Source organism: Bos indicus, chromosome 1 (assembly GCF_029378745.1).
Source record: "Bos indicus isolate NIAB-ARS_2022 breed Sahiwal x Tharparkar chromosome 1, NIAB-ARS_B.indTharparkar_mat_pri_1.0, whole genome shotgun sequence".
In the NCBI taxonomy this organism is placed as follows: domain Eukaryota; kingdom Metazoa; phylum Chordata; class Mammalia; order Artiodactyla; family Bovidae; genus Bos; species Bos indicus.
In genome coordinates, this window is record NC_091760.1 from 117,734,823 (window position 1) to 117,755,778 (window position 20,956).

A 20,956-nucleotide genomic window follows, 5' to 3' on the forward strand; every position below is an offset into this window, starting at 1 on the left:
AGTAGACTAAACTAGAACCATTGTCAGAGTCCAACAGTGACTGCTGGTACATAATAAATGCTCAGGAAACATTTATTTAAGATTGAACAATGTTATCTATTAATTTTTTTCAAGATTTAGATCAAATGCAACAAAATCCTTGCATGTAATCTTTCTATATACCGTGTATAAGACTAAAGTTTCTTCTGGCTTCTAACAGTCTATTTTTTGGACAAATTTTATTCACTGATACTCATTAATATTACTAAATATTAATTAATTCTAATTAATATAATTAAATATATTTATATTTATAAATATAATTAAATATAATTCTAATTCTAATTAAATATTAATTAAATATTAAACATTGTTTAATAATATTAATGAGTATCAGTGAATAAAACTTCCCAAAAATTGACTATTAGAAGCCAGAAGAAACTTTAGTCTTATACACGGTATACAGAAAGATCCAGTACTCTTGCCTGGAAAATCCCATGGACGGAGGAGCCTGGTAGGCTGCAGTCCATGGGGTCGCTAAGACTCGGACACGACTGAGCGACTTCACTTTGACTTTTCACTTTCCTGCATTTGAGAAGGAAATGGCGACCCACTCCAGTATTCTTGCCTCGAGAATCCCAGGGACTGGGGAGCCTGGTGGGCTGCCGTCTATGGGGTCGCACAGAGTCGGACACGACTGAATCGAGTTAGCAGCAGCAGCAGCAATACTACTTTTTAAAAATAACTGCTAACGTTTAAACAGCTCTTATTATGGGCCAGGTTCTTGGCATATAACAAACTCATTTAATCCTCACTATCCCACCCATAAGATAGGTATTGTTTTTATTCCACTTTCTCAAATGAGGAAACTGAGACACAGAGAAAGAACTTGTCCAAAGTCACACCGATGGTAAGCAGAGGCCCATTTTCCACCTAGTCCTTACCACTGCCTCTCCTACAAAGAATGACCTGAGTCCCAGCTACAAAGCTCATTGCCTCAATTCCAGTGTCAGTGGGTCAAAGTTGCAGAAAAGCAATTCAACTCCGTACATGTTAACTTGTGGCTCTCACTCCAGGGCTTCGGCTGAGCGTGTGGGACCAGGGCCCACATCCTGCCATCAAAGTCTTGGACTTCCGCGGGATCTCAAAGATAAAGATGCGTTGTACTGGAACATCATCCACTGCTTTCCCGGGGTTTCAGGACCCAAGCCACATTTCTGGCATTCTTAGATTCTGGCGATCTCCAACTCTCTTTAGTTAACTCTGTCCGTGAACTCCCTCCCTGGCCCTCTAGCAAGTCAGAGGCGCTCAACTCAATTCAGCGAAGGCTTTGGCAGGTCCAAAGGTGAAAGACTAGTTTACCTCCTCTCCGCCTGGGAAGAGCAGAACCAAAGAGTGGTTCAAACACATCCTTAATATCCCAGCACTAGGTCCTGCACCCGCTGCGGACCCATCCCGAGCCCCTTGCCCTGCTCCCGCCCAAAGCTCCGGGTCTAAGAGCCGCCCTGGACGCGGTCACGCCTCCCCCGCGCGCTGCTGACTCAACGCTGGGAAGAGAAACCTCTCGGTTTTTTCCGACCTGTCCCTGGGCACCCGCGTCCCGCCCCGCCCCGCCCACTATCCAAGCCCCCGCCCCGCCTAAAGTTATCCTTCGGCTTTCCGCCCGCGGAACGCGTTGGCGTGACTCCCCGGGGTGTGGCCAAAAAACTCAGGCGACGCCTTGCCGAAGGGCCGCCTCCTATGCGGCCCGGAAAAGGAGACCCCGCGCGGCGGCAGCGGCTAGCCGGGCATGCTCACTGGCGCGGGCAGGGCCCGCACCCCGGGCAGGAAGCGCCGGCGCTAGGCGGTCCCCAGCGCTGCCAGCTGGAGTCGGGCGGAGCCGGAGCTCCAGCTCCGGGTGGTTCTGCCAGTCCCCGCGCGCCCGGGCGGCCGCACACGTGTCCAAGCGTCACGTCCGCGCGCGCCCCCGGGGCTTGCGTCAGCGGCCGCTTCGGTAGCTGTTGGGCCGGGGTTCTGCGCACCGCTCGGCTTCGGGGCCGCGACGCCGCCGAGAGGAGGAGTTTGGGGGCGCGGAGGGGTGCTCCGAGCGCCGGGGACCGCAGAGATCGTCAGCGCGGTCCGGCCCCCCATCCTGCCCGGCGCCGATCGTCTCCGCTGCTCGGTCCCGGGCTGGGCGCGGTGGCGTTGCCCCGGAGCCCGCCGCCCGCGGGGCGCGCACCGCCTTGACCCCGGCGGCCCCGCGGCAGGCAGGCGCCCGCAGTTCCATGGTTGGTTCGGAGCGCAATGAGCCGCCCGTCCTCCACCGGCCCCAGCGCTAACAAACCCTGCAGCAAGCAGCCGCCGCCGCAGCCACAGCACGCTCCGTCCCCGGCTGCGCCCCCGGCCGCCGCCACCATCTCGGCTGCGGGCCCCGGCTCGTCCGCGGTGCCCGCCGCGGCGGCGGTGATCTCGGGCCCCGGCGGCGGCGGCGGCGGCGGCGGCGGCGGCGGCGGGGCTGGCCCGGTGTCTCCGCAGCACCACGAGCTGACCTCGCTCTTCGAGTGCCCGGTTTGCTTTGACTATGTCCTGCCCCCCATCTTGCAGTGCCAGGCCGGGCACCTGGTGTGTAACCAATGCCGCCAGAAGTTGAGCTGCTGCCCGACGTGCCGGGGCGCCCTGACGCCCAGCATCAGGAACCTGGCTATGGAGAAGGTGGCCTCGGCAGTTCTGTTTCCCTGCAAGGTAAGCCCAGGTGCCAGCCACGCACCTCCGCCTGGCGACCTCCAGGGACTCCTGTGTCCCCAGCCCATTCGCGGGCGCTGAGACGCGGTGGGCTTCTCTCTTATTAACGGGGGCGGGGGGGGGGGGGGGAGTTTACACCGTGTTCGCCCTCCCCCATGCCACCTGTCCACTTTGGGAGCAGCTCTGGGCCGACTGCTGCCCGATCACTGACCCCAGCCTGATTGGCACGCGATCACGCTGTCCCCACCCGGAGCCTGCGTACTCTGCAGACGTGTACTCAGCCTGGGTAGAGCTGGGCCGCCGAAGGAAAACTTGGACCCAGAAGCTGACTATCTGTGGGGGACAGAGGAGAGGGGAAAGGAGCGAATTAAACGCACCCTTCGCCAGCGCTGGGCTTGGAAGGACTGGTAGTGGATTCCTCCTGTCCCCCGCGTCTGCCTTCTGCGCACCCCTGACACGTGGGAGCCCTCGGGAGTGTAGCTAAAAAAAAAAAAAAAAAAAAAAAGGCGCCTACAGCCTGTTTTCCTCCAACAACAAGAAAACCTTGTAAGCCACGCCTTTCCCTCTCCTAGCCTTCCAAAGACTGAGGAGTTCTGTTATTTTACTAAGTGGGGTGAAAACAAGAGTTGATGGGGAATTTAACTGGAAGGGCAAGCAGGAGCTGTTGTTACAGTTCTTTAAAGCCCACCACTTTGTTTTTTGTTTAGTTAAAAAATTATTAGTGCCCTTGCAAAAAAAAAAAAAAAGGCACATCACTGAGACAAGTGAAAGACCCAAACGTCTCTCCTCCTTTCCCACCGATGTTAGGTTTAGTATGCATCTGCACGGGGTTTTTTCTAACCATGTATAAATACACTCTCCGCAGCTGAATATGGAATGGTAGATGTTAATGTCAGGAAGGTTTATACATGCACACATAAGTTTTTCTCCAAAAATGGCTTCTGCAGCTTGCTGACTTAGGTTCGTTTCATGACACATATTTTTATATGTCTGCAGGCTATCTCTATCTCACTGTATTTTAAATGGCTGCATAATTTTCCGTTGTGCGGTCATACTGTAACATCAGTTTACATCTTTTGGGTAAAAATCTTCAGGAGCAGTTTCAGGAGCAGATAGAAACATATCTATATTACCGCATTATAACCTAGACTTTTACCATACAGTTCATTTTTTAAACTTAGAAATAATGTCATTAATATTTTTGGAGTTTTTTTGGTAAAGCGCCTCATGGGCCATTTAGGCTCTCTTGCATTGATTTCTCTTTGCTGCTGCTTACTTTTATAGGGAAAGGGCTTATTTTTAAATTAAAAATAATCCACCAGAGAACTGAAGCTTGGGACGCATGTCAGTAAAATGAGTGATTTAATTTTTAGTCTGTGTCCTGCCACAAATAGGGCTTAAAATAGCATATTCAAATAAGCATTTGAACTTGTGTTTGAGCTATGGGTTTTCAGTCAACCTTCAAATTATCATGCTTTGGACCACTCCTCATGCAGTGCTTACTAATGCACCCAGCTCAGAAGTAGTTTGTCATAAAATTTACACAAAAGAGTTTCAAAATTTTCTTAGGGTCATGAACAAGGTGGCAGCCTGGTGATCAAGGGAAGATTTGGTGATTGGTGACATAAGAGTGGATATTTGAGGTTTGAGATATTTTGTGGAAGCTGGGTGAGTAGGTGGGGGATGCCCCACAGGGTTTCTGGGGAGCCATCTTCTCAGCCCTTCACTTTCCCCTAGGCCTTTAGTGGCAAACAGAAGAAATGATTTCAGATAAATAACATTTTACAAATGAGCATTTGATATCAGTCAGCTATCCCTATCTGCCTGACAATGCAGGAGATGCGGGTTCGATCCCTGGGTGGGGAACATCCCCTGGAGAAGGGAATGGCTACCCACTCCAGTATTCTTGCCTGGGGAAATCCCATGGACAGAGGAGCCTGGCGGGCTACAGTCCATGGGGTCACAAGAGTCGGACACAACTTAGCGACTGAACAGGCTATCCCTAATTTATTTTTTAAAGCAGTATCATAAGAGCATTATGTTGCTTGCTCCTTAGAGAATGGGGGCAGTTATAGCATGCTATATGAAGTGTGAAGTTTCACTTTCAGAATCCAGAATTCTTGTTCCTACTGAAGTATATATTCTTTCCTAATGTGATATGTCTTGAAGAAGAGGTCTCTTGGGAATCAAGGGTATCCAGTGTTTCTGTATATGTCACTGATTTTTAAAAAGGTCCCATTCTGTAAGACTGCGGCTGGACAAAGCCATTGCTTTGCGAGCTGAAATTAAACAAGGTCAGCCATCCCCCTACAGACCAGGAACCCAGCTTAGAAAGTGACCTTGGCGGGGGGAGGTCACTTTCTATAAATACATATATGTGAGATTTATAAAGCTGGAATATGCACACCTCAACTTTGATTGATCAGTAATCCAGACTATTGACAGGGGAGCTCAACCAGTTAGTCTGGATAAATCAAACTTGGATGGATACAGAGACGCAGCAAGCAACTGAAATAATATTCGTTGGGAAGGCTGAGAGCAATAGGGAGTAGTAAGGCCTGTGGCAAACTCCAACACAATGGTCTGCTTGGCCAGCCCTGTGCTTCACACTTGCTCCTGGAAGTCATAGGGACTGCCTTGTCCCCACTTGCTCTGAGTCTCTCATGGACTGGCTCATGGGAGAAAACCCGTGTTGGGTAAAATACCAGAAGCCAGCTCTCAAGAGTTGCTTGGTGCTGCCATTGTTTGCCTGAGAGACTGCCTCTGAGAGTCTGATGTTCTCATCTGTAATGAGGGGATTGGACTGTTCAACTTCTAAGGACCTGTAGCTTACTAGAACTCCATGAAAAGAAGGGAGGCTCTGTGGAATGCTTGTTTAGGCCCTCTGCATGCCAGCTCCTTTGTGTGGGTTATCTTTTATGAGTCTGCCTTTCTTATTCTCAGATGAGGAAACATGCGCCTATAGAGAGGTTAAGAGTTAAGTGACTTGAGATCACACGGTGGACCAGTCCATAAACCTTCAACCTGAAGGCACACATCCTTTGATTTGGAGTCTGAGGTTATATTCGGAGGCTCCAGATCACAACCTGAGGTTGACACCAGTAACAAAATCATCCAACTGGATGAGGTCACCAGATGGACACATCCCAGTGAGACAACATAGCTGCTGACTATAAAGTTTATTGGGAGGAATTTTGTAGGGCTTGGGGGGTGGGAAGATCAAAGGGTGAGGGGGAATAGCTTATGCATCCAGTATATGGGGGGATTTCAGTCCAGCTCTCAGAGAAGACAATGGCAACCCACTCCAGTACTCTTGCCTGGAAAACCCCATGGACAGAGGAACCTGATGGGCTGCAGTCCATGGGGTTGCGAAGAGTCGGACACGACTGATCGACTTCACTTTCACTTTTCACTTTCATGCATTGGAGAAGGAAATGACAACCCACTCCAGTGTTCTTGCCTGGAGAATACCAGGGACAGGGGAGCCAGGTGGACTGCCATCTGTGGGGTCGCACAGAGTCGGAGATAACTGAAGCGACTTAGCAGCAGCAGCAGCAGCAATCCAGCTCTGAATTGCTCATGCTTCTATTGGCCCCAAAGTGGAAAGAAAGTGAAGTCACTCAGTTGTGTCCAACTCTTTGTGGCCCCGTGGACTGTAGGCCACCAGGCTTCTCTGTCCATGGGATTCTCCAGGCAAGAATACTGGAGTAGGTTGCCGTTTCCTTCTCCAGGGGATCTTCCCAACCCAGGGATCAAACCTGGGTCTCCCGCATTCCAGGCAGACGCTTTACCCTCTGAACCAGGGTATGAGTCACCAAAAAGGGACGGGGTCACATAATTAAAGGCTAGAGTCCTGCCAGCACCTGTGACAGAGGGCACCACATGCACTGTTAGCTCAGATCTCCTTTTAAAAAAGGATCTCTATCAGAGTATGGCTCTCTGCCACCCGGGGTATTTTTAGTCCATTCTATGACTTGTGCCATGCCTGAGAAGTTTTGACATCCTGTCCCCTTATCACAAACCCACCATCATCTCTGGAGAGTGTGGATGCAGGGGGAGAAGTGAAGGCTGACAAATTGGGGCCCCCCACTCCACAGTGTGTTTTAATATCAGCCAACTATTTCTCTCCAAAACCATGAGAAATGCTAAAACACACTCCAGCCCTCTTTCACTATCAGACATTTTCTTTCCACTTTTTCTTCGGGGCTTCCTTGGCGGCTCAGACGGTAAAAGAATCTGTCTGAAATGCAGAAGACCCAGGTTCGATCCCTGGGTCAGAAAGATACCCTGAAGAAGGAAATGGCTACCAGCTCCAGGATTCTTGCCTGGAGAATTCCCCTGGCAGCTACAATCCATGGGGTCGCAAAGAGTTATTTCTCTCCAAAACCATAGGAAATACTAATACACACCCCAGCCCTCTTACACTATGAGACATTTTCTTTCCACTTTTTCTTTGGTTTCTGTAGAAGTTTCTAGCAGCATTATCTCCAAATACTTAGAAAGCCTCGTCAGATACTTCTTCTCTGTAGTTGGATTGTGCCAGTGTTGTTTGTATTCTTTAAAAAAAAAACACAGGGACTTCTGCGATGGTCCAGTGGTTTAGACTTTGTCCTCCAGGGTAGGGGGTGTGGGTTCAATCCCTGGTTGGGCAGCTAAAATCCTACATGCCTTTGGCCAAAAAACAAACATTAAAAGAAAAGAAAAGACAATATTGTGACAAATTCAGTAAAGACTTTAAAATGGTCCACATTAAAAAAAAAAAATCTTAAAGTCAGATCAGATAATCCAGTTAGAAGTTAAAATGTGTGGACTGATCTAGTCCAGTGGGGAGAAATGCTAAACACCAGTAGGGACAGGTAATGCAAGGGAGAGGGGCATCTGCCATGTGACCTTAGGCTTCAAGCGACGGCAGGAGCAGTGGAGGTGGTTGGGAGTTGGACAACTTTTGCTCAACTCTGGCTGATTGGCCAGGATGGGAATGTGATTGCAGCCATGCCAGATCTTTGTTTTTTTTTTTTTTTTCAAGAAAATTCAGAAATCTGCATTTTTAAAATGTTAAATATCTCGATTTTTTTTTTTTTTTAAACATTGTCCAAATTCAGATTTAAAGCTAGCACTTGCAGGCCAAACCAACCGTGTCTATAGACCAAACTCCAACTTCTGACCTGGTTCTCTTTCAGAAAACATCCACTGAGCCTGGAAGTTCTCATTTGACTCTGAGAACATATGAACTCTGGAATTCTGATAGGTCCCGACTGTTACAGCTTACTGCCTTTTCATCTTTGTTTTGCTGAGAGAAAATGCCAACATTCTGGCCTTTGGAAGACCTGAACTATTGTCCTATTGACTAGATGTTTGACACTTTGTTCAAGTCAGTCTATTTCTTTGCACCTGAATGTCTTAAGAGCTGGACAAGATGACTATACCAAGGATCTTCTTCTGCCTAAAATTCTGGAATCTAGTGAGCTGTTCAAGAGAAGAGGCACTAGTCAGGAGACAGAACTGGGTTCTCATCCTGGCTTTCTGTGATCTCAGTCCTGTCACTAGCTCCTTAGATCTGTTTGTTCATTAATTAAAAAGAACAGAGATAACCTTGAGCTGGTGGGTGCTCTCAGGTCAGATTAGCAATGCTGGCGAGGACTTCTTTGTCACCAAAACAGATGGAAGGTGGGTGGGATCAGAGCAGTTGCTAGGTGATGGGTGATCAGTCACCTAACAGTCTGAGGGGATAAGCCAATTTGCCAAAACCATTTCAGGGATCTCTTCCGAACCTCAAAAATTCCCCTAAGACAAAATCAGTTACTTTGGAAGTTATCCCTTCTGTCCTCACTCCTGGCTGAAGTTGACTGGGTTGGCCCATAGAAGCTTGTGCTGGCAAGCACTGGGGTCCACATGTGTTTCTGGTGAGGCTCAAGATTTTCCAGAAGACAACAGACAGCTTTTGAGTGTAAAATCAAGAACAGAAGCACTAGAATGCATGAAAAGAGTACTTGGAAGTTTAATGATGATTCTACACAGAGTTGGCCAAAGATTTTTCACAGGTCACCAAGTCCTGGAACTAGAGTAAATCATTGCTAAAGATTGATCTTGGGTACAGCCAGAGTGGACAAAAGCCAAAAGGCACAGCAGGTCTGACCTATAGAGTCCCCAGCTTAGGATGGATTAGAATTGCCCTTTTTGTTTTTTTCTTGGAAGCCCTATATAAAGTGCTGTATACACATGACCATAGGAAGACCTCAATGTAAAATATCTTTATTGTCCAACTTGTGCATCTGACAAAATTTGTGAACAGTGGCGTTTCTCATTCACACCCGTAAGGTCCTCATTCTTTGAAAAGGGCACACAGTAGGTATACATGTGCCAGAGTGAATGCCAGCATTCACCTGAGTATACTTTCTAAAGCTCATGAGAGATGCTGAAAATTCCCTAGCAGAATTGCATCAACTTTGCCCCACACGTCCATTCTCCATTTGTTTCTTAAAAACTGCGAAATTGACATTCTTATTGCCAGTTGGGTAAAAGTTGTAATCATTTTTATACTGTATAGTGTCCGTGAGATAAAAGGTCACCCCCTTTCCTAGTTTTTAGCTGTCGAGATGAATGGAAGGTATTAAATGTGTGGGCCTGGGCCCTATTTCAAAACTTTGAATTAATGGAGGTGGTGTCTTTGGGTCTTTCCTTCTCCCACTCCTCCCCTTCATCTCTTAACTCTGGTAGTTTTGAAGGCAGGCCCTACTTGAGCCTCCTGGTCCCAATCCTATCTGTCTTTACTGGTTGGTGACCTCTCCAAGCCTCAGTGGCTTTTTGCTAAAATGGGATGATGACTGTGGTAGTAATTCATGCAAAGTGCCCAGCACAAAGTAAAAACTAAATAAATGTGCACAGTTAGAAACTAACAGAAAGCAAATGATTGGAGTCTGAGGTCAGGTCCAGTTGCTCAGTCATGTCTGACTCTTTGTGACCCCATGGACTATACAGTCCATGGAATTCTCCAGTAGTAGGAGCAGAGGAGTCTGGAGGCCTCCCTCAGTTGTGGTATCAGAGCTGTATTAAGGAGGATGAGCAGGGTGTCCACAAGAAAGGAAGGGATGGAATATCCCGATGGGGCTTGTGGGAGGCCAGTGCTTGTAGAAAACATTGTTTACCTGGTCCAAGCTGGGTACATTATCTCGTGTTATCCTCCTAATTACTTTGTAAAGGAAACAGAACATGGTTAACATCCCCCCTAAGAAATTTGCTCAAAATTTGTAAGTTTGAGGACTTCCCTGGTGGTCCACTGGTTAAAACACTGAGCTTCCACTTCAGGGGATGTGGGTTTGATCCATGGTCTGGGAATTAAGATTCCCACATGCTGAGCAGAAACCCCAGAAGGTGCCTTGTAATTATACACACAGTGTCTTTTCTGCTACCCCTCTGCCTGGCTGAGGTGATCTCCTTCCCATTCCAGGCTCACACAGTAGCTTCTGGAGGGATGGCAGTGGTACCCCTGAAGCTGCTAGGTGTAATAAGGATGCCTAGTTAAATTTTAACAGATAAATAACTGCCTGGAACGTTCTAGGCTGCTTATAATAAATAACTGCCTGGAACATTCTAGGCTGCTTGTATTTTTATTTGCTAAATCTGGCAGCCCTACCACTTAAGCTTTCTTGTGAATTCAGTTGTATCCTTTGAGAAATAAAGCGTCCAGAGAGGTGGAGCAGCGTTTGAAGGGTGGGCAGGGCAGTGAATGTGATCTCGCAGATGGGAAGCTGGCAGGAAGAAGGGTGTTGAGAAAGGCTGGACAAGGTCCATAAAGCCTCTCACTCCAGCTCCTGCTTTTGTTTGCTTCAGCAGAGATTCTGAAGAGACCTCACGAAACTGGTTCTCCAAGTCCACGGAGGGTATTGCCTGCTAGCTCGATCTATGGTCAGATGAGAGGTATACTCGGTCAAAAGTCAACTTTTGTTTAACACTTCCAAGATTAAAAAGAAACCCCTGCCATCCCAAGGAGTCTTTGTATGCACACACACATGCACACTTGGACACACACACCTCCCCAAAAGCAGGATGTTCTCAGATGACTGCGATAATAAGAGGTCGGATTCTCCCGCCAAGTCACCTTCAGTAAGAAAGCCCTGCCACGTGGGGTTTGTTGACTTTTTCTTAGGCAAAAAGGAGAATTTTTAAGCCCAAGGTTTTCATGAGCATTGCCTTCTCCGGAAGGAAGTTTATAAAGTTCAGTGTCAGTCTTTGCTTAGCCTCACCACTGTTCGACAGTTCGGGGACTGAGTGACACTGTCTTCTCATACTATCATCTGTGAAACTAAGACTGCACTCTGATAATTCTGCCGAGGTGAGGAGTGTACTATTTAAGTGAAAATCCGCTGAGGTTCTTAGAGGAAAGATGCTAGACAAACAGATGCAGGGTGAGCATTATAATGAAGTCACAAAAAGAGATGTCATTTCTCCTGCTCCTCAAGTCTGAACTTCTCCACTGGTAATAACAGTCAAGGACTGATTATTTGGCAGGTAGTTTTATAGACCCACTCAGAGGTGACAGGGTAGGCAGGCTCAACCAAGGTCACACAAGACACTGGTTACTTGAGTTCCAATCACAGCCACTCTACCAGTGGTTGCAAAGACACCGTAGGCAAAAGTGACATACAGCCATCAGAATGACAACAGCATCCTGTTTCCCCATCTAGGTAAGGTTTCAGAAAAGCTAGAAACACCCCCGTCGAAATAGTTTATATAAATAAAGTATGTGAAATGCCTTGGTCAAAAATTACAGAAGTCATTCAACCCAGAATGAATGAAGTCTAAAATATGCATTTTTTTCTTACATGGTCTCAAGATCTATTGAATTATTTTTTAATTCTAAGTTCCACAGTAAGACTTAATTAAAGAAACATGGTGGAGAGAAATCATCTTTTGCAGATAAACCTAATATTTATTCATCTACCAACAAATAGTGGGTGAACAGGAAGCAGGCAATACATCAGTAAGTCAATAAGCAAAATTAACAGACCCATAAATTAATTGGAAAATAATGTGGGATCATTCAGTGATATTTTGGGGGGAAGATAAAAAAAATTTTAGTCACAAAAGAGCTAGCTTTGATTGCTAGAAGTCCTGTTAGAAAGTGGTAAAATTGGACTTCCCTGGATGGAGGAGCCTGGTGGGCTGCAGTCCATGGGGTCGCTAATAGTCGGACACAACTGAGCAACTTCACTTTCACTTTTCACTGTCATGCACTGGAGAAGGAGATGGCAACCCACTCCAGTGTTCTTGCCTGGAGAATCCCAGGGACGGTGGAGCCTTGTGGGCTGCCATCTGTGGGTTCGCACAGAGTCAGACACGACTGAAGTGACTTGGCAGCGGCAGCAGCTGGTCCAGTGGTTGAGAATCCACCTGCCAACGCAGGGGACGCCGGCGGGTTCGATCCCTGGTCCGGGAAGATGCCACATGCCACGGAACGGCTAAGCTCATGTACCTCGGCTCCTGAGCCCACGAGCCACGACTACTGAAGCCTGTGTGCCCTGGAGCCCGTGAGCCACAAGAAGAGAAGGCACTGCAGTGAGAAGCCTGTGAACCACAACAAAGAGCAGCCGCCGCTCTCCACGAGAGTAAGCTCACACGCAGCAACAAAGACCCAGCGCAGCCGTAAATAAAAATTTTTAAATGTTAAAGAAAATGGTAACATTTAAGTGTAACTGCTGGTTAAGATATAAGTTTTACCACTATATGGGTCTAGACTAGGTTTAGCTGCAGCTCCCACTTGATCAAGTCTAAACAATGTTGAGAAACAGAGACTTCAACCAATAGCCTTTTATCGTCTGCTGATCATACCTGTTATACTGTCAGGATCCATCCTTCCCACTGAACTAACTCTGATTCCATTCATGGGGTCACTTCCCCAGTGCTAAAAGGGGTTTCCCTGTTTATGAAAGAGGTGCAGGTATGTTTCATACCTGGAGCTCCTCTTCCAGATGTGGTCTGGAAGCAAACAGGAGTTTCCCTTGGAGCACTGAGGGTGGTGGATCAGGAACCTGGAAACCATCGTCCAGGGCCATCGATCTGTCAGGTGCCCACAAACCTCTGGAAGGATCCGAGGAGCAACAGAGAAGGCTCTCTTTTCTTTGAGGGGGGAGGGGGTCAAAAAAGTGTTGGTAATTATAACAATTGATGTCTTCACTGCCACATTTTGTTGGTTCACTAAAATGAGTCCCAAGAGCTTCTAACAAAAGATAAACTATTAGTTTAGTTGCATTTACATGCAAGTATGTAGTTAAAAGTATATTTTCTTTGAAAAAGGAAAAACTATCACAATAATCATTCAGATCTGCAAAAAGAATCTCTACCCCCAGAAGGATGAATATGCTTAGTCTCTGGGGCTTTTTGTTAATATTTGTTTTTATTTATTTGGCTGTGCTGGGTTTTAGTTGTGGCACACGGGATCTTAGTTCCCTGACCAGGGATCAAATCCAGGCCCCCTGCACTGGGAGGTGCAAAGTCTTAGCCACTGGACCACTAGGAAAGTCCCTCTGGATTGTTTTATATGATTTCAGATTTACATGACACTTGCAATGTTAGTACAAATTCCCATATGGCCTTTATCCACATTCACCAGTTACCTCCTTTTTGCCCACTTGCTTTACTGTTTGTGCTCTCTCCATTCATATATATATATATATATTACATGGAAACTGCAGACACCCTGTCCTTTTATCCCTAAGTACTTCCCTGTGTTTCTCCTCTAAAATCAAGGACATTTTCTTATGTAATTATGGTACAGTTATCAAAATCAGGAAATGTGATACAGTGTAGATATTCTTATGTAATCCAGAGTCCATATTCAAATTTCAGCGGTTGCCCCAGTAATGCCCTTTGTAGCAGTTTTGGTTTCCCAGTCCAGGGTCAGACGTTTGGTCATCCGTGTGCATTCTGTGATGCTTACAGCTTATTTAGATGGAAAGGAAGTGCAGTTTGCTTTGGCTTACCCCAAGACAAGGTCATTTCCTGGCTCTAATTCAGACGTTTATAAGCATCAGCAACAAGTATCTACTATGTTTTGCTTTTCTTGAGATGTTGTCATTTGAGGTACTGGCAGATAGTCTGCTAATACACTTCACCGTTTCCTAGGAGGTAAGCAGGTGGAGGCAAGGCGGTTACCTCACAGTCCCCAGAGGGACCTGGTTGGTTCCCAGTGCCTCCAGTGTCGTAGACTGTTGATTGTTGAGAGTTCAGCAAATCGTCCTTAAATTGCCTGGACTCAGATTTAATTAAATAGGTGAAAAAACTTGTTCTAAACCAGTCATGGAATCCACGACCTTCACTAGCACCCAGGCTAAGAATTCCGTTTATATACTTATTCCTTAAACAAATATAATATGCCTGTGTTTCTTGAATAAATACCAGGTGTCTAGTGTTTGACTATGTTTCTGACGTACCTTGTCACGTGTATTTGTGTGTCAAGGGGTCTCTGTGCCAAAAAGGAGAAACCCTTGTCTAAATTCCAGCTTAAATAAAACCACCTTCAAACCCCATGTCCAGGGAAAGAATTGGCACTATTTACTGCTTTCTGCAAAGACATCAGAATGAGGCACCAGGGTCCTCTGTCGCCTTTTCAGAGCAGCAGAATGTGTTTGCACAAGACTTTTGAGCCGTCGCAACGTGAAAAATTTCTAAAGGAAAAGTCAGAAGTGTTATTTCAACATTGCTTTGCTGGGCCATCTCTCCCCCTGCCGTGCATTCTTCTTTAGCTTTGGGCTTGTGTGTGTGGTCGAGCAGCCCCTGGCCCCCAGCTTAAAGAGGGGTTTACTTAAAGCAAATCCCACCTCGAGCCCCACCCCCCAGGGGAGATGAGCAGATATTTCCTGAGGGGGAAATCTCATTTATAACCGCAGATGTGTCCCAGGCTGCAGGCAGCCGTCTGCAAAGCAGCCCAGGTGCTTTATCTCAGAGACAAGTGTGTGCCTTGAAGAACCGGTCGTCTCAAGAAAAACGGGCATCCTTTGAACCCTCCCACCGGGTGGGCAGGCCCTGGCCAGAGCGAGAGGAGGGAAACCTCAGGACTTTCTTGCCAGATGCCAGAGAAGGCGAGGAGGGCCTAATTACTGGTTACTTGTTTGTGATCTGCTGCTGCCTCAGTCCTTGGGGATAGCCGCGTTTGGGGCTGTTTTTCTCCTTGCAAACCAGGGAGAAGTTATATTTGAACCAGTTTCCAGAAACAGCATATCTGTGGACCCTGGGTTTTGTGTATGTTGGGTGGTAGGCTGGGAGGGCTTGGGTGGGGAGATCAAGGCCAATTTCTTTTTCCGCAAAAGATTGGTTCTTTGACTCCTAAGCTGCTGTGTTCAGAGAAAGAGCCACAGAGGATCCAGAAACTCAAGGCTCTGACCCTGGTGTGGCCATGGATGACCACATGGCTGGGATGAGTCATTCTGTAAAACGGGTGGAACCAGTGCCCCAGCCTCCATCCATGCTGCTCAAGCCATTGAGGTCTAGCTGTGTGTTGTGGCTGGATTATTTCCTGAAGTGCCTCAGGTGGCACCCGCTGGGCAGGGCAGTGACCAGCCGGACCAGCTTCCTGCTGTGGCCCCTCCTCACGCCTGGGAGTGTGCCTGCCCAGCCGGGTTGTGTCACTCACTGAAATCAGGGGCTCTCAACTCGGGTGATTTTGCCACCCAGGAGACATGTGGCCATGCCTAGTGACATTTCTGGTGGTCACCACGTTGAGCGAGGGGGACTCTCCTGGCATCTTCAAGGCCAGGGATGCCACTAAACACCCTCCAGCGCACAGCACAGCCCCCAAACCAAGACGCATTTGCTCTTCGTCAGTAGTGCTGCTGCAGAGAAACCCTGGAAATGAACTAAACTGTCAACGTCCTGGACGGAACCTGGACCCGCCTGCTCATTAGGTTTTGTCCCCAATACATGCTCCGCTCACCCCGCGCTAGAACCAGATGGAACTATTCCTTCCACAATCTGCCTCCTCCCCCGTGAGGCTTCCCATACCCCCCTTCGTCAACGTGTCTCCACTTTGAAATCACCTGTCACCCCTGTCCCCCTTCTTCCTTTGCATAGGTACCTGTATTTCTGATGTGTTCGAGCTGTTTATTGTTGCATGGTATAGCCCCTCTGACAGCAGACGCCACAGGGGCGGGATCTGCGCCACAGAGGGTGGCAGCCCTTAGAAACCCTTGGCGCTTATCAAGAAGACACAAGCCCAGGGACCCATGCAATTTGGGTTTGCTCCTCAGAGGCCCCTAAACCGTTCTACAGGCTGCCTCAGGAGATTTGCAGACCCCAAAGGCAGCCCTCTGATCCCTGCAGGAGCACTGCTAATGTAATGACAAGAGCATCATTCCAGAACAATGGCGAGACTGTCACAAGTGTCAGATGTGGCGCGAGAGTGCATGTGTTTGTGTGCGTGTGAGTGCACACATGTTTAAAGTCCAGATCTTTTCTTTTTAGAGACCACCATCTTTAATTTGGTCGTCCTAACAGTGGCGCCAGTGGTCATGAAGACACGCCCTCACCCATGATGGAAAAGAGAAGGAATAGATTGGCATTAAAGTTCAGCTTGTTCAGAAAAAGCAGAATAAGCACGTAACACTTTAAATTTTTATTTACTTAAGTTAATAGAGGCAGCAGTAAGATTTTTTCTCACAAGGTCACTGTCCACACAGATGCTAAGTAATGCCTGGTCTATTTGTGTATTTTGGGGAGGTCCCCTGTTCTCTATATTTGGGTGGAAGGAAAAGTATGTGACTTGTAAGGCAAACCAATAATTCAGAATATAAATATTCCTACCTGAGTTACACAAGAAAAAGTTCTCAAATGATTGCTTGGTGATAAATATTTGTTATACATTTGGTGAACCTGGTGAACCTGGAGTAGTTTGGGGCTTTGGGCTGGGGAAGGAGGCAGGTGGTACTTTTTCTGTACATTCTAAGCCAGAGTTCTTCTCGTTCCTGGAATTATTCCTGGGCGACTGTGGTAAACAGCCCCTTCTGAAAGGTCTTCAGATCCAAATATTGAGGGTTTGTTTCAGCCAGGAAATTGGCCAGGTTCTGGGTTAATTTTTGCTATTTTTATTGTGTTGGATGTGTGTTTTTAAATGCTTGGCAGAAGTGTCTCACCCATCACTCACAGAAGAGTTTCAGAAGGCTCTGCATTCTGAGCCTCACCCTGGATTTAAGACAAAGTTAATAGAGATTTGGTTTATTTAGGGCCTTACACTGCTAGGAACACAAACTATAAATATATCTGGATAAGTAAATTTGTTCCTTCTTCTTGATTAAGTTTTATACCCATGCTTTTAAAATTAGTCCATGGTTTTCAAAGATGAATAAGCAGTTCCTACAGGCAAAGTATTAATAAATAACAGTGAACTATTTCTGCCAATTTCTACTGAAGACCATTATAATTCACGTTAGGTATGGAGGAGGAAGGAGCTGCATGTCTCTCTCTAAGCCACCTTCTTCTTCCTTATTAGGGGAGACTCATCTCCCTAAGGGTGGTGGCGGCCTTCTCTCCTCCGTATCTGCTTCTCAGTGACTGCAGTTTAGTGTCTTGTAAGGAGAAGACGTTCAGGGCCTGCTTACTGCTAGTGATTTAATTCAGCTGCAAAGATCAGAATTTGACCTATCTTTAAAATTTAAAAGGGTTTATTCCTTAAGGACGGGTAGGGAGAAGCAGAAACAGCTGTGGGGTTCAGTTTTGTGTTTTCAGCCTTGGACACGGCATCTTAGAAAAATGAAGCAGAGGAAGTCCCTGGTGGTCCAGTGGTTAGGACTCGGGGCTTTCACCACTGTGGCCCTGGGTTCAATCCCAGGTGAGGGGACGAAGATCCTGCAAGTCGCCAGTGGGACCAAAAAGAAAATTGATGTGGCCCTGCCATCATTTGATGTCTTCGTGTCTCAACACGGGGTGGGGGAATCCAAGTGCAGGAACCCAAATGGCGTACCTGCCACTCTGGGCTCGGGGAGGAAGCTGACTTCTGGTTTCACCTGAAGAGGTCATTCAGGTTTCCTTATTCTTGACAAAACTACAGCATAGTCCTCTGAGCAAGTGTCTACTGGTGGACTCACTCTCCATCTGGTGTCTGGGAGTTAGCAGGGTCATTCTCATGAAGTTTGGGTACAGAAGTCTTAATTCCTGTGGTGTGGTCTTTTCTCGCGATAGATGTGATTTATCCATCAGGAATGTGCAGGGAGAAAAAGGTTTTGTTCCCTCCCTATTAAGGCAGCGTTTGAAAGACAGACTGTGTCAGGAAACCCGCCTAGGACAAGTACCCACTCTAGCACCCACTCTAGTTCCCCTTCCTCCTGGGCCTGTCAGGAGGACCTGACCACCTGGTCACGAGGAGGTGAGCACAGGGGCCTGAGGAAGGGGTCTGAGGCAAGTCCAGCGGACTTTGAGAGGAGACTGAGGCCCTTCTCACTCTAAGCTCCACTGGCTGGAACCAAACTGAAAAGCAGTCTCCTGAGTTTCTGAATGTGCTTTCTTTTCCTAAAAAATGTATGTCCAAAGCCCACCCTTGGGGCGAGGGGTAAAAGGTGAAGGTGAGGTCACGGTTCTAGCAATGTGAGGGGTCTCCAGCCCTCTTCTGCACTGGGCTGGTCACTCCACCAGCAAGAGCAGGGGCCACAGGGCAGCTTTCCCACAGCCCACCTGCCGCTCACAGTTGGAGCCAGGAAGCAGTGGACGGGGCCAATGGGGGAATTACACCATCTGCAAGACTGTCAGTGAAAACTAGTCCAAAGACGACGTTCATCCTGGTCCTACCCCTTAGCAATTCTGTAATGCTAGTGGTAAAGAACCCGCCTGCCAATGCAGGAGATGCGGATTCCATCCCTTGGTTCCATTCCTTGGTTGGGAAGATCCCCTGAAGGCGGGCATGGCAACCCACTCCAGTATTCTTGCCTGGAAAATCCCATGGACAGAGGAGCCTGGAGGGCTACAGTCCATGAGGTCACAAAGAATCGAGCATGATTCAAGTGACTTAGCACTCAATGCACACAAGCAATTCTAAATTCTTTTTAAAAATCTTTAAATTCACAGAAAATAAGGGGAAAGCCAGGTTTTCTAGGGCTGGCTCCACAATTTTGTTTGAAAAATTTGTAAGAGTACTTCAGTTCTCATGTTTTCAACAATGTTGGAATAGGGGCGGGAATGCAGCTCATTCCTGGCCAGGATGGGCCCCTGATCTTATGCATGGCAGTGCAGAGGATGAATAGGCACTGAGATGTTTCAGTCTGCAATATTTAACTCACCTGGAACGAAAGTAGTTGAAACAAAAATGCAGTTTGAGTCTGGAAAACCTGAGGTTTGCAGCCTCAGAGGTGGAGGAAGCCCCCAGTGTCTCACTGTGCTGCTTTCTGTCCCTGCAGTATGCGACCACGGGCTGTTCCCTGACCCTGCACCACACCGAGAAGCCGGAGCATGAAGACATCTGTGAATACCGTCCCTACTCTTGCCCTTGTCCCGGTGCTTCCTGCAAGTGGCAGGGGTCCCTGGAAGCCGTGATGTCCCATCTCATGCACGCCCACAAGAGCATCACCACCCTTCAGGGAGAGGACATCGTCTTCCTGGCCACAGACATTAACCTGCCAGGAGCTGTGGACTGGGTGATGATGCAGTCGTGTTTCGGCCATCACTTCATGCTGGTGCTGGAGAAACAAGAGAAGTATGAGGGCCACCAGCAGTTCTTCGCCATCGTCCTGCTCATCGGCACTCGCAAGCAGGCGGAGAACTTCGCCTACAGACTGGAACTGAATGGAAACCGGAGGAGACTGACCTGGGAGGCCACGCCCCGGTCCATCCATGATGGTGTGTCCGCAGCCATCATGAACAGCGACTGCCTGGTGTTCGACACAGCCATAGCGCATCTTTTTGCAGATAATGGGAACCTTGGCATCAATGTGACTATTTCTACATGTTGTCCGTGACGCACCGACATGATTTGGGCGTGGCGCTTTCTGGTTAATAAAGGTTTTTATAGGTGTTTTATTCACAGTGTCTTCACAAGTCAGGACCCACAGTTTCCCCGTGTCCTGTCTGAACAGCAGCTTCCCATCTGGCACTGGCCCAACGAAGTTCATTAAACCGGGACAGAGGAGGTTGGCCAGTTAGTCGTTTGGAGGCCATCCTATGATCGGAAATCAACTTGATTATTAAATTTTACTTCCTTCCTGAACAGCACCTGACAGGTTGCTCGGGCTCCTCTAAGACCAGGATGTTTGTTAGGAATTGGAGGCTCCTTCCTGCCTCCCTGTATTGGTCCCTCCAAGTTGACGAAAGCACAGTGACTGTCAGCAGAGTCCTTAACTTTGCTTTTACCTTGTGTTTAAGGAGGTAGGAATTGTTTTACTACATTTTAAACAGTGTTTCTCAAACCGATGGCTAACCAGTGTGCACAGAATCAATGGCGTGCTTATCTGAAACATGCAATTTCGGGAGCCTGCGAATTTAACAATCTCATCAGGGGATGCTTTCCAACAGTAAAGTTTGAGAACTACTGGGTAAATTGTGGGAAAGGGTCCAGATTTTAAAGGTGCTTTCCGATTACCCTCTACTGATTTGTCTGTCTTTCTACTATTTCATCCACACACACCCCCACTCCCAGATTAAAACAAGAACCACAGCTCCCCACAAACAGTCTTGAGATCTAGTCACTCTCTTGTGTTTGGGAGGGACTGCCTAGGAAAGCAGAAAGGGTAGCCATTGATAGCTCTCACGTAGTTAGTTTTTGCTCATCACTAGTACAAATGACCTGTTTACACCTGGCTTCCCTCAGAGGCCCTCCTTAACTTAGATGGTGGGAAAGACTAGATCAGTAGAGTTGGAAAAGCTTTATAACCAGTGTCATATGCTTGCTATTTAAAGGTATGTGTTGGGTTTGGTTTGTTGGGTTTTTTTTTTCCACATTCACTTTAGTTTTTTAATAAATATTTTTCAAAAATGAATATTCTGCTTCATCTTGAGTGGAATGATGCATACTTATTGGGTATCTACTGTGTGCAGGTGCCATGAAGCTTCACCCCTTTACCCCTAGCACCCCCTTGGAGCTTTCACCGTTTCTCTGTGAAGAAACAGGCATTTGTCCAAGACCACAGCACAGATCGCTGGCACCACTGGGGTCTGAACTCACTTCTCTCAACTACAAAGTGTCATGGGTGTGGTATGTCTCCTCCTTGGAGTGGTTCTTTCTGTCTGACAGTGCCAGGGCTTGTGGACAGAGAATACTTTTCCTGGTTTACAGAATCAGAAG

General features: G+C 47.5%; 1 protein-coding gene across 1 annotated transcript; it reads left to right on the forward strand.

Moving 5' to 3' along the window:
- Positions 1–2,262: 2,262 nt before the first annotated feature.
- SIAH2 (siah E3 ubiquitin protein ligase 2) lies at positions 2,263–20,651 on the forward strand. Its single transcript, XM_019966297.2, has 2 exons — positions 2,263–2,700; positions 19,077–20,651. Exons 1-2 carry the CDS (start codon positions 2,263–2,265, stop codon positions 19,632–19,634), a joined length of 996 nt encoding a protein of 331 aa, XP_019821856.2. The 3' UTR covers positions 19,635–20,651.
- Positions 20,652–20,956: the final 305 nt, after the last annotated feature.